General features: G+C 45.3%; 1 protein-coding gene across 2 annotated transcripts; it reads left to right on the top strand.

Moving 5' to 3' along the window:
* The first annotated feature begins 456 nt into the window (after positions 1–456).
* Positions 457–13,595, top strand: PPIC (peptidylprolyl isomerase C). Of its 2 annotated transcripts, none has more exons than XM_033111012.1 (5): positions 457–681; positions 7,035–7,148; positions 7,577–7,670; positions 9,956–10,140; positions 12,960–13,595. In XM_033111012.1, exons 1-5 carry the CDS (start codon positions 562–564, stop codon positions 13,086–13,088), a joined length of 642 nt encoding a protein of 213 aa, XP_032966903.1. In that variant the 5' UTR covers positions 457–561; the 3' UTR covers positions 13,089–13,595. The 2 variants fall into 2 exon arrangements, with proteins under 2 accessions (XP_032966903.1, XP_032966902.1); XM_033111011.1 differs by lacking the exon at positions 457–681 and adding an exon at positions 689–1,352.
* Positions 13,596–13,727: the final 132 nt, after the last annotated feature.

Here is a 13,727-nt window from a genome sequence, read left to right as displayed (position 1 = left end):
GTCCGAAAGTTCTGAGGGCCCTCCAAAACTTGGCTACAGGTTTTGCTGCAATACTGGCACCTGGCAGCCAAGGCCAAGGCTACTCCGAGAGCAGTGAAGGCTACTCCGAGGATAGCTAAGGTCACACATAGCGGCGTGCAAACTGCCACGCAGACCCGGAGCCATGCGAGTCCTCGACTTTCCGTGGGGTTTAACTCGCGCCTATACGGTGAGTTCTGGGAGATGCCCCGGGCGCACCCCGCAGCGCTTGGGCCCGGGGCGGAGCCTGCCTGTCCCGGGTGCCGTGGAGCGGGGCTCGCTCCGGCTTAGCTCCCGGCGCGCCCGCCGCAGGCGCGGACCCGGCTGCGCCCTCTGCAGCGCGCTTGTCGAGTCCTTAGTTCGGTCACTGGGCTGAACTTGGGAGGAGCGCCCCGGGGTTCCGGCCCTGCCGGGACTGCCCCATCCCTGTCCCCCGCCCCCCTCCGCTGGAGAACGCGCAGGCGCAGCCCGCCGGGAGTCCCACCAGCAGTCCCCCAGCCTGCGGAAGCGCCGGAGTCGCTGCGGCCACTGCCACAATTCACCATGGGCCCGAGTTCCCGGCTGCTGCTGTTACCTCTTGTGCTTTGCGTGGGGCTCTGCGCGCTTGTGCCTTCTGCGAGGGCCTCGGGCGTTCGCAAGCGAGGCCCCTCGGTGACGGCCAAGGTGACCGAGTGACTCGCTGCAACTTCCCCTCGTGCGGGCCAGGGAGATGGGGGAGCTTTGGGGATGGGGACCTCTGTGACGGGTGGCGGAGAGTGAGCCGAGGACGGGAGGCGGTGGCGGGGCTGGTGAGAGGGGCTACCCGCGTGCTGTGGGGGGGTGGCGCTCTCCGGGATGACTTGGGGGCGCTGGCCCGAGTCCCGACGCGCCCCCGCCGCCTGCTTTTTGAACTTAATCTCCCGGGTCCTTGGTTCGACGTGACCAGCCCAGGGGCGAGGAGGAGCTTCCGGAACCGGTGGACCTTCTCTCCAGGAAGGAGACATGCCTTCGGCGTGGCGGGGACTCGGGAACCGAAGCAGGAAAACTGCGGGAGGGACGGGGATGGGCGGAGGAGACGCGCCCCGAGCCCGGGGCGGGGGGTGCTGCTGGTCCGCCCCCTGCGGATGTCACTAGGCTTGGAAGAGCCAAGGTCCAGCCGCTGTCGTGGTGGTGTCCCGGCAGGCAGGCGTTACAATCCGTGCTCAAGGAGAGGCTGTCCTCCTCTCCTGAGGAACCTTCGCCCTCCCCCCGGAGGGAGAAGGGCGCTTGTAGACTTCGGCGGCGGCTGGGCCGACCCTGGGCTTGGCCTGGTGCTGGCAGGCTCCGGGGGCACCCGTCTAACTGAATGCCGGCCTGTAAGTGTCGATGGCGGGGGAGGGGGAAACTGCCACGGGCTGCGGCTTCACAGCTTCTGTTCCTTTCTCGGCGTATTTACCCAAGGTTCTGGAAGATAATGGCAGGGTGCCGGGAGAGACAGAGGGAGGGAGAGGGAAGGAGGGAATGCTGTGCTACCAGTAATCACCCCTTCTAGAAAACTTAACTGGCTGTAAGTAGTGCCTTGGAATCTGGAAGGAGGGGCAGCTGCAAGTAGTCCTAACAAGCAGCCCGGTGTTTGCCAGTGGAGATGATACTGTCCAAGTAGCAGAATGCTTGCTACCGCAGCCCCCACCCCAGGAGGTGGGAGGACAAGGGTGTGGGAGGGGGAGGTGCCGCCCAACATCTAAGGTAGCCTAAGAGGGCGTGCTTTGCTGTGTGTGTGTGTGTGTGTGTGTGTGTGTGCGCGCGTGTGAGACAAACTTAGTCTGACTGTTGTGAGCAGAGTCTAATTTCAGCCCCTCGATCTTTTCCGCGTATCCTATCAGTTTTGGGAAATGGCTAGTACAGGCCACAGAGCTGAAGGAGGGGGTGGGGGTGGAGGGCTTCTTTCAGTCTGCAGATTTGCGTCTCTTAGGATATAGCCATGAACTTAAAATTCATAGAATTGTAAAATGATGAAGGAAATAAACCCTAATATAGATTGGGTGACGTTAAAAAAATACTTGAAGAATGAGAAAAACTAACCTGGGAAAGACTGAGGGAGGCAAAGGAAGTGCCTGTGCGAAGGCCTCCAGAAAGGAAAGCCATCCTCTCCTGTTAAGAGGATGGGGTGCCTGGGACAGTCTGGCTTCAGCGCTGGCCTGAGAGGGGAGTGGCCTGAGATGAGGTTGGGGACTGAGCAGCAGCAAGATCAGGTAGGTCACGCGGAGGTCACTCTTAGGAGTGTGGGTTTTGAGGCAATTATTCTTAGAATCTGAGGTCTTATTCTAAGTGCAGTGAGAGCCTCTGAAGGGTTTTAAGCGTGGGTTTGACACAATCTCATATATGCTTTTAAACAATTACTGTGGTCGCTCAGTGGAGAGTGAACTGGGAGTTCATTCTGGGCTCCATGCCAGAGTCCAGGTGGTGGTGGCTTAGATTTGGGTGGTAATCCTGGAAATGGGGAGCCAGGGAGGGACTTGAAATAGATTTTGGAGGTTTAACAAGACTTGCTGGCAGTTTGATAGGGGTTGGGGGAAAAGGATTAGGCGTGCCAGATGAAATACAGGATGCCCAGGTAAATGTGAATTTCAGATGAACACTGAATAATTTCTCAGTGTGAGGACATCACCTGCAATATTTGGGAACAAGTTTCATCTGGGAAGTTTTAAACCTACCAATGCAGAGACCCGCCCCAGAGCAAGTCAATCCAACCTCTGTGGGTATGCCGTCTGGGTTGGGAACCTCTAGAAGAGGAAGCCAGGACAGGAGGAAGCTGGTGGCTGCAGGAAGGGAAGAGTCTGAGCCTCTTAACTCCTAGTTTAGGGTGCTGTCACTGAGGAAGTTTTCATGCGCTCTACTCTGGAATTCTGTGGGCGAGTCTTCTACAGATTCGACTCTGTTGAAGTAGTTACTGTTTCACTGAACTTTTTTAAACAACAAAATCTATTGGCAAATGGAGACATTAAAAATGATTTCTCTGAGTGCAGAAAAGTAGATTACTTGGCCGCTGCTGTAGTGTTTTGTTTTTCCCAGCTGTCTTTTCCTTTTCCTCTGATTTTAGTTAAAAATAGGAATCTAAAAGAGAGAGGTGTGCGATGCTGTCCCCCTGCAGGGCCCTTTCATGGCACCCGGTCCAGGCGTCCAGCTTCCAGGCTACTGCCTTCCAGCTTCCTGCCCAGCCAGCGAGGCTCAGTTCTGGGGCTCTAGCTCACTGGTCTCAAAACCGGCCGAACTGACATTTGCAGCCCTGTTTTCCAGCAGAGCCATGGGTTCTGTACAAAGTCAGGCACCTAGCGTGTAAGAAGTGATGCTGTCATATTTCCAGCTGCACTCTTCACAGCTTGCTGGCACTTTCTACACCATGGAGTGGTTGCGAGACTAAAGCTGGGTGATCTGGGGCGTGTTATGAAAGGTCTGAGGCTCTGGTTCCTCCTCCATGAAATGGAGATGGAAATAATACCTACCTGCGTGGGTTTTGCATATTAGATGTGATAAAGCAGGTAAAGTGGTTAGCTCGGATTTAAGTTCCTGATTTGAGAGATCAATTGTTAGCTTTATTTGTGTTACAAATCCTACTGAGGCAGTGCAGCCCTGAAAAGAATCACGTTTTGCAGATGAGGAACAAGAGCTCAGAGTTTAATGAACTTGCCCCAGGTCCCATGGCCCATTCGTGGGGGAGCTGGGTTTGAGAACAGTTTCCTTGACATCACATCTCATATAAGTGATGTCTTCCCCAGTGACTTTGGAAATCGAAGCACGATTAACCCGACAGGAGGGGTTTGGGTCAGGCTATGTGAGTTCCTCTGCCCTCTTCTACCACCTCTGATCACCTCCAGTGCCCCATAATTTTCAAATGACTTTCAAGGGCAGTTTGAACAATGAAGTAACTGAGGTGCCCACTCCTGAAGTGCAACCTGGAATCCAAGTACCACCTTTTCCAGGAAGCCCACCCTGATTTTTGCAGCTAATCACTGCCTCTAACCCTGACATTTTATCTGTACTTGTCCTCTCAGAAAACCAGATTTCCCATTATATAATAGCTACTCATATATATGTGTTTTCTCTTTTGTGGGGCTTTGAACTACATGAGGGTAGGGGCTTTGTAGCTCCCGCCCCGTGTTGAGCACAGGGCCTGTTCCCAAGGACACACAGCAGAGGGGGTGTACAGTGAGAGTGTGCCTGGCTGCCACACTGGGCCACCTTCACTCTGTCTAGGTGTGTTTGCCCTGGTCCTCATTTAGTATCGTGTGGCATTGAGCTATTGCGCATTTTTTGAGTCTGTGCTTGAGTCACAAGAGTGCTGGGAACTGGGGATCGAAAAATACCATTTCTACCCCGCGTGCATTTCTCTCTAGATTGAGAGGGACGTATTAATGATACATCACAGTCTATTTGGATGCAGCTTTGGATTGAAATTTTGGTTTTCACACTCCCGGTTGGGACATCTTGGTACATCACTTAACCTGCCTACTCCACTTTTCTCATCTGTACACTCATGAGAATAGTACCTTCCGCTCCCCACAAGGATGTGGTGAGGATTAATTATAAAAGATATGCAGGCCAAGTGCATTGAGACATCACTGACAGGCCCTTTGTTTCCTTCCCTCTTTCTCCTCCTTTCTCTCCTCCAGTTTGTCCCCCGTTATTGAGATGCCGCACCCCTTCACTCCATCCTTACTGTTCCTTCAGCCACTACCCCAGGGCAGGTCCTATTGCCTCATTTGTGAACTAGTCGAAAGCCTTCAGATTCCCACCCCCACCCCCACCCCCTGCCCCGCCTCCACTTGAGTAATATTCCCAAAGTCTCCCCTTGGGTCCTGTTTCTTTACCTTCTCTGTTGCCTAACATAACCCAGGTCTCTTAGCCGGCTCCTCCTTCTGCCTTGTGGAACTGGTGAGAGTCTCCCTTCCCAGCCGGTGCTTCTCTGCACACAGATCACATTTCCCGCCTTGGTGCTTTGGTTCCAGAAAGAACTCTGCCAATTAGGGCTTGTGCCATTCACGTCCCTGGAGGCTGCTCTGTTCCTTCAGGGCTGCCTCCCATCTACACCTTCTCCAGGATGCCTTCCCTCAGCCCTCAGCCTTCTTCCAGGCCTCGGGTACAGGCTTCTCGGGCACTTGTCACATGCTGCCTTGTACTACAGAGCCTTTACTTTACTTGTCCTGTCTCTGGATTTAAGCTACCTAGGTCGGGCTCTCTCCTGTAGCTTGGAACTTCACATTACCGTTTACATAGATCTTTGAGAAATACTTGTTGACTAAGTAAGATTTGATTTTACCATTTCCGTTAAAGTTGGGAAAACTTTGCTATATTTCCTTGCCATCACTCACGAAGTTGAAGGACGTGGCAGTTTGGGGGAAAAAACAAACAAAGCCATATTACCACATGTGCTAGGCCACGTGTAAGAAAAGAAGGTTTTTATGGAAGAGTTATGCTGGCTGACGGGCACGTCTCTTTGTGTGCTCACGTGGCTCTCCCAGATTTCACTCTCTCTGCTTTCTAAACATTCACAGACTTTATTTGCCCTTCTTTATTTTAAAAGTCTGGCAGGTTTTTCTAGTACTCGTACTGAGTTTCTTTAAATTTACGATCATGATTCTTTTCCCGGTGCTGCTTCATTATTGCCCATCAAAGCATTTACTCCTTGGCTTGGAAATCCCTTTGGAGAAACCAGCTCTGAGGGAACAGGCTCATGCACGTGTTAACTGCAGCCTTGTGGCATTGCTGTCTACTGCAGTGCCTCCTCTCGTGGTCTTCCATGCATCCTATCAAGTCCTACTATATAAATAATAATATGGTTTTTGCAGCTTTGGCCATGTAAAAATTGTAAAATGCCACATGAACACTAAATATCACATCACCCGATGACAGATGTAGTGATGTATTGGCAGAAGCTCTTGTCTCGAACTGAAGCTTGACAGTCTTTACTTTGTGATTTTTCTAAACTGTAAGACATCTTTTTTCTTTGACAACCCTTCTTGAATTTTTTTAAAAGCCATCTCTTGAATGTCTTTCTTTACCCATTCAAACCGTAAATTGGTTCATATAATCTAAACTCGCTAATGGAATGCCCTCGACTCTGTGGCCTTTTCAAGTGTTCTGTCTCAGAATCATCTTCACACAGTGATTTGTGAAGCGAAATGTGTATGATTTCATTTTAGGGGAAACATTAAAAAAAAAAAAAAAGTCCAAGAGAACTTTTAAGGTTTGTCTGCAAAACAGTGACTCACACTCACTTCTGGATATGTGTTTTCTTTCTTCTGTTCTAAAATGTTGTGACAGGAAAAGAACACGTTCTACTTGTATAACATGACGACTGAATCCAATGTTTAAGTTTATAGGGTGAATGGTGTCAGGACCTGAGTGTAAAGGTTGCTGTCCTTTGGATGAGGCTGGGGACCTGGTGCCTTGGTGTGCTTGGAAGTGAGTGACAGGCTGTTTTTGGAGGGCTGCCTTGCCTTTTGATCGTCCTTAGCAGTCCCCGTGACAGCAGACGTCTATTGAGAACTCATTGAGAATTTGGCACTGTTCGTAGTTAGAAGAAAATAAATCTGGATGGTTAACCTATTTCTCTCCTCACCAATTTTTTTCCTCCTGTCAAGATTAGACAGCCTTACCTTTCAGAAGAGCAACAGTTTCCACTCTAATTTTCATTCACAAAGCTCGGAAAAGGGAAGGAGCAGCAGTATTTGTCTGGAGTGAGTGGGGGAGAATTCTTGAAGACTTGACTGTCTAACTCTGACAGTACTGAGTCAAACTTTATACCCAGTGCCTACCACAGTGCCTGACCCATATTTGGTGCTCAATAAATGTGTGTTCAATGAATATTTGTGAGTGAAATGAACCCCCAAAATGGTTGTAGAGCTCCTTTAACTTATGTTCCTTTGTGACCCCTTGTAAAGTACTGGTGGACAAGGCTTTCATACGTGGATCAGTTCTCAGTTTTTAATTTTCATTTACCTTGCATTTGTAGCTTTTCCACATTATAACCTTCTCCTCTGCCTTTCAACCACACACAGGTTTTCTTTGATGTGAGGATTGGAGACAAAGATGTTGGCAGAATTGTGATTGGCCTCTTTGGAAAAGTTGTGCCCAAGACTGTGGAAAATTTTGTCGCTCTGGCAACAGGAGAGGTGTGTCCCAGTTTTATTTCCTTTGTGCACAAATTGGATCTTCCTTCTTCCAAGCCAAGCATAAAGATGTCTTCTGGGAAAATAAGTATTAGTAGGTCAGATGAACCGGAGACATCTTATAATATTTTACTTCATTTTCCTATAAACTATGTATTGTTCAGGCACTCAGTGTCCTTAGGCTTCTAGAAATTGAGAGGAAACAATCAAGTGAAAATGCAAATTGCTCTGTTTTTACTTATTCATGTTAATACTTTACTTCCATAGTTCGTTTATTTACTTATTTATTGATTTGGTCAGTTCATGATAAATTTCTATCAGTAAATATTTTGTATAATTTCCTCATTTTGTCAGTTCCAGATAAACGCTGGGGTTTATCTTTCAGTATGGGTTATATCTACTTGTGTATTCAATTGACATAATCTTTTTAGAAAGGATATGGATATAAAGGAAGCAAATTTCATCGCGTCATCAAAGATTTCATGATTCAAGGAGGAGACTTCACCAATGGAGATGGCACTGGCGGTAACATTGTCTTTTGCATTTTTCCTTTCCTGCTTACCAAACTGAAACCTACAATATATTCACCCAGTATATTGAATTCCCAGGTTTAAGGAAACCTACAATATATTCACCCAGTATATTGAATTCCCAGGTTTAAGGAACAAAATCATAAAGACCACCAAACTAAATCCTTTGGAAGGATAGAGTTTGGGCAGCCAAATCTTGGTAGATATGAATGAGTGAGGCTTCCTAATTTTGAATCTTATTGCTTTGGTGTTCATTATCTTTCCATCGTGGAAGTACATGCATTTAGTAGACTATTTTGCAGTTATGAAAATGCTAGACTGCTAGTATGTAGCAGTACAGAAAGATGTCTGTGATTGGGAGGAAAGGCAGAATATAACACTGCATATGCTGGTGGAAGAAGGCAGGGAAGAGGGGGGCATCCTTCTAGAATGATGAGACTGGTATTTAGGTGGCAGGATTATAGGTGAATTTGCCCTCTTTTGGAAAATTCTTTCATTTTATTGTCAGCTTTTTCAATAATAAAAAATTAAGTATTAGGTGAGTTGTCAAAATTGTAATATAAATTAATTTTATAAAGAAAGTTAAAGTTCTATAAAGTACAAATAATTTATATAGTTTCAGATCACCCGAGTTTACTATTTCTTATTGGGGATCCCAGCTCCCCAGCTCCCTGGACTATTTTCCCTCAGAAATTTAGTGAGTTCTTTTTCTGAATACCCATCACATAGATGACTACACGGAATTTCAATGTATTTCCAATTTAAGATTTTTAATTTAGCAAGTACCAGTTTGGGTGGATATTAAATTGCTGACTTTTAAAAGAAACCTAGGCCATTTTCAATTTTATGTTTATTGCAGTGGTTTATTTATAACAAAATGACTACCATTAAATGCTCGGATTTGTCAGGCACGTCAGGAAGATGACTTTAGTCCTTGCAAAAATGCTGCAAGGTGTGGGGATGCAGCATGGAGCAGGTTACTTGGGTTAATGGGGTGGAAAGGATGCTCAGGGGAGCAATCCCAGCCGCTACAGAGCTGAGACCCACTGGGAAAGCCTCCAGCATGAGGACCGGTCCCCTTGGGACTGGCATCCCCCATCCTGCCCTGGGGCCCAGCAGAAATGATGACTGAGCTTTACTGTGCCTCCTTTTCTACATTTCTCTCTCTCTCTGCCCTCCCTGCCCAGTGTGTGTGTGTGTGCACGTCTTGAGTTAAAATTCTCCGAGTTTGGAAGCTAGGACCTTGTGGATCACTTACTTTAGCCTAGACCCCTCTGTGGACAGAGCTTTCCTGCCAAGTCAGCTCAGACATCATTGACCAACCAGCTAGAAATTGTGCACCTTTGACAGCTACTCTGGTCCTAACCAAGCCAGGATTTTCAGGTTGGCAACGATGGATAAGGAGCCCTGTGAGAGACGTGGAGGTGGGCATGACAGGCACTCAAGGTGTTGAAGGATGCAGCATGTACTTCTCATGGTCTATGTTGTTTTACGGGGAAGATGCGTTCTGCCCTGCCTCTGCTTTGCTAGAACTCCAGCCCACATGCCTGCTTTTGGTTCTTCTGTTCAAGGTTGAACCATTGGGTGCTCCCGATTGCCAACACCCTCCATATCCTGAGAAGCCTTGAAGTCATTGTACCTAATGGCTTCCAGGCTGGCTGCTACTGCTCGTAGTGCAGAGGCAGGAAAGAGCACCTGCTGTAGAGTCGGAAAGTCAGGTGGTCAAGTTCTGTTCTGCTGTTTGCAAGTTTTGTAACCTCTGTTTCCCATTGCAAAATGGGATTACGAATACCTATTCTACATGATTGTTTTAAGAATTAACTAGATTCTAAAGGTGTGTATTCAGTGCTTAGTGCACTCTTGTTGGATGCTGAGGTAGAAGTGACCCAGGACAAGTGCCCTGAACCACAAGGATGGCTCCTCCACTCTTCCATCTGGCTTCACAATGCCACCCTGCCCTTCAGGCCCTTCTCATTTCAGAGTGAATCATTGACCTGCTTGGTCAGGGTTTGGCCCTGGGTTTGAGGCCAGAGGGTATCCTACTATGTTGCGTCATATTTAAGGCTTGTGTTAGGGTGTGTGTTTGTTTCAGTCCCTGGTGCTTTAAGGAGTGAATTTTTTTGCTCTCCTTACTTTTTATGTTTTACCATCTTCCCTCCCATTCTCCACCTCTTATAGGGTCCTATTAACCAATTTTACTAAAACTGTTTGTTTCCCTGTGAAGAATTTACTTTCATATAACATCTGCTGATTCTCCTGTTTTTGGTTTTGTCTCACCAGGTATAAGCATCTATGGTGAGACATTTCCAGATGAGAACTTCAAACTGAAGCATTATGGCATTGGGTGGGTCAGCATGGCCAATGCTGGGCCTGACACCAATGGCTCTCAGTTCTTTATCACCTTGACCAAGCCCTCCTGGTTAGATGGCAAGCATGTGGTATTTGGAAAAGTCATCGATGGAATGGTAACTGGATATATTCTTTTTTTCTTGTTCCAAGCCTTATGTTTATGACGGGAGGGCTTTCAGTGATTTATTTTCATGTTAAAATGTACTTGTTAGAGATCCATATATGCTGCCCGGCCTCTTCAAAGATGAACAAATTATATATGGTACAGCATTTTAATTGTTAGGAACGTTGAGGCAGAAGGTGAGGACCTGACATGGAGAAGTTGAGTACTTAAGTTAATTTATCTCACTACTTGATATAAATGGAAATGCTTTTTAATGTAACCAAGTAAAACCAAGGCCCTGTATATGCATGTAGTGGAATAACTTTCAGCCTTTAAAGGAAGGAAATCCTGTCATATGCTACGGCATGGCTAAACCTTGACAGTGCTATATTAAGTGAAATAAGCCAGTCATAAAAAGACTGTATGATTCCACTTTTATGAGGTATCTAAAGTAGTCAAATACATAGAAACATAAAGTGGAATGGTGGTTGCCAGCGTTTAAGGGGAGGAGGAAATGGGGGGTTGGTGTTCAATGGATATATAATGTTCCAGTGTTGCAAGATGGAAAAGTTCTGCAGGTCAGTTGCACAACAATGTGAATATAGTTAACACTGCTGAACCGTACTCTTAGAAGCAGATAAGATGGTAAATATTATGCTATGTGTTTTTTACCACAATTAAAAATACAGAGGGTGCCAAAAAAATGTATACACATTTTAAGAAAGGAAAAAACTGTATTAAAATGGTAATACTCAATATATATTGATAACAAAAGATGAATACAAGTCATGTGTATACATTTTTTTGGCACCCATGGTATTAATAAAAATCCCAGAGCCCCATGCAGTTCAGTCCAGGTACAAGTCTCCTTCAAAATATAGCAATCAAAATCCTAAAGAGAATTCACATTTATGCTGGTATGTCTCAAAATATATGAAAGGGATCCAATTCATAATCCCTGGGCACACTTCTTAAAATCCCCATTCTTCTCCACTTTCAATGTTTCCTTTCCTTAGCAACTGCCCAAAGTTGCATTCTCAACTCCTGAAATGGCGAATGTAAGGTCTGCCCAACCGATGCCTGAACTATCCTTAACTCCCTTGCCTTCGTCCATATTTCATTTTGTCTTTTTTTCCATGTGTGTTGCTCCCCCTCCCTCATCCAAACACAAATACACCAATCTCATTCATTGCAATTCTTTTGCACCTTCCACCTGCTGTCTTGATTCTACCCAACAAAAGGCCAGGAAATGAGCCCGAGGCGGCCAACTCAGAATCTACTTTACAAGGCAAGGAAGTGTTCTACCTGAGCCATCCAAGATGGAATTCTTGTGAGCAAGGGGGATGGGATGGAAATGGGGCAAACACCTATCACTTAATATATCACTTTATATCCCGTCCCAATAAACGACACGCCTATATTCTCATGAGCCATAAGGGTCATCAAAACAATCAATGCTTAAATAATAATGAATGCCAGCCCTCCTCATGGCTCTTACTGAAATTTGCTTTTGAAATGAGCTAAACATGGGCATGCGTATGTTAAACTAGTCTGGGTTTTTAACCACAGGGTCTAACTAGGTTTAGTTTAAATGTAAACCGATTCATTCAATGAGTATTTTTGAATACAACATCGTGCTGAGCTATAAGAAAACTGAAATTTTGGGTTTTCTTCTTCGGATCGTGGTTTTTCTTCTCGTCCTCTAGATCACATGTCTTATTGACAGCAGCTACTTTCTTCCACCCACTGGCACACCTCCTGGGAGACCTGCTGCCTGGTCTTAGAGGAACAGTCCTTACCATTTTGTGGCTTATAAACTTCTTTGAGAAACTAATGAAAACTATAGACTTTCTCTCCAGAAAAAAAAAAGAAGTGTGTATGTTTCATACAGTTTCAGGGAATTTAGAGAATCTCCTGACTTGCATCCCTTGGTTCTCCCGAGATGACCTGGATGCTTTGTTACCACTGCAGTTTTCTGGACCTCACCTCAGACTTACAGAAGCAGAACCTCCGGAGGTGGGCCACAAATAAGCAGTTTTAAATTGTGACAAAATATCATAGAAATTTCCATTTTAACCATTAAATAAGCATTTTTTTACAAGTGCCACAGGTAATTCAGATGTGGAGCCACGGCTTTAGGTACATATGTGCATGCACACACAGTCTATTTAGAAATCTATATTATTATTAGAAGAATGCTGGCTTTTTATCTTAAATCGACCTAACTCAGCCAGAGGTTGGATTAGTTGACACCATGTGCAAACCACTCAGACACTCCGTTGCCACTTTTGTCTACACCACGGTGGGGTTGGCATTACATTAGCATTAGACCCAACCTATAGGTTAATGGCTTGGGTCAGTTTTAAAATGGGCAAACCCAGAGGTAGCTCCATTTCTAAATCTGATTTCTGGCCTATTTTATTATGCCTAGACCTTATTGTCGGGTGGAGCTGAACTTGACTCAAACTCTATGTTAACTCTTACGTTGGAGTATAACAAGTGAGTAGAAATACCTTTTATTAGAGATCGGTGTTTCCAAAAATATCGGATTTTTTTTTCAGAATATCAAATGCTAATAAAAAGAAGTGAGGAAATACACACAAATGCTCTAATTAGAAAGGGAGAGGGTACATTTTGTTCTGCTACATATACATTTCCTGACTATTCTAAGTTTTCCATAGTTAGCTTGTATGGTTTTTGTAATCATTAAGGAAAAAAAAAAAAGAACAACTTACTTCTCACTTGGGCTTTTAGACTTGGCATTGTTTTCACCTTTTGATGGTCACAGTTGCCGGTCAGAAGTGCATCTCGGGTCTGCTTTTCTCTCACCAGACAGTGGTCCACTCCATAGAACTTCAGGCAACTGATGGGCACGATCGTCCACTCACCGACTGTTCCATCATCAACAGTGGCAAGATCGACGTGAAAACACCCTTTGTGGTTGAGGTCGCTGATTGGTGATGCAACTGGCAGAAAACAAGGAACGTACTCTATCAAGGGTTGTGTGCGTGCGTGTGTGCGTGTCTTTTGAGTCTTCAGAGTTACTGTTTTGCTTTGTCTTTTTACCTTCTTCTGTTTTCCATTCCATATCATAGGAAAGTTATAAAAGCAAGCGCTGAGTTTGCTTTGCATGAATTGCGGTAAGTCACTTGTTTAGGGACTTGGCACAAAAAGACATACCCCTTTCCTTCAATGGTGCTATTTTTATACTAGAAGACTTTGTATTTGCTATTTTCTTTTGAAGAACACAGTCAATTATTTTGCTGAATTAACTACGATCCCCAAGTTAAGTGATGCTGAAGATTTGTCAGAAAAAGCTGGGGAATGAAGTTTATTATTTTATATTTAAACCGAAATTCTTTTCAGGTAAAGGGAGATTTGATTATAATCTGACATATGTCATAGGCACCTTTACCTGATGAAAGGTGCTTTGGTGTTCTCTGTATTAAATACTTTTTATGTAATCAACTCTTTTTGCAAGCCTTTTTTTTAAGTTCTTTAAAAATTAATGTACAAAAATATACACACTCTAATGTTAACAATGAACAGATTAGAGAGGATCCTGTAAGTTAAAATACTATTAGGTTGGTGCAAAAGTAA

The sequence above is a fragment of the Rhinolophus ferrumequinum genome, chromosome 7 (assembly GCF_004115265.2).
Source record: "Rhinolophus ferrumequinum isolate MPI-CBG mRhiFer1 chromosome 7, mRhiFer1_v1.p, whole genome shotgun sequence".
Taxonomy (NCBI): Eukaryota; Metazoa; Chordata; class Mammalia; order Chiroptera; family Rhinolophidae; genus Rhinolophus; species Rhinolophus ferrumequinum.
This window is presented reverse-complemented; position numbering and strand designations above follow the sequence as displayed.

Excerpts from the sequence above, each read along its gene's own strand:
- PPIC (XM_033111011.1), top strand. The coding sequence starts at position 1,122 with ATGTCACTAGGCTTGGAAGAGCCAAGGTCCAGCCGCTGTCGTGGTGGT. Across the intron at positions 7,149-7,576 it reads TCGCTCTGGCAACAGGAGAG|AAAGGATATGGATATAAAGG; the intron begins GTGTGTCCCAGT and ends TAATCTTTTTAG. Across the intron at positions 10,141-12,959 it reads GAAAAGTCATCGATGGAATG|ACAGTGGTCCACTCCATAGA; the intron begins GTAACTGGATAT and ends TTCTCTCACCAG.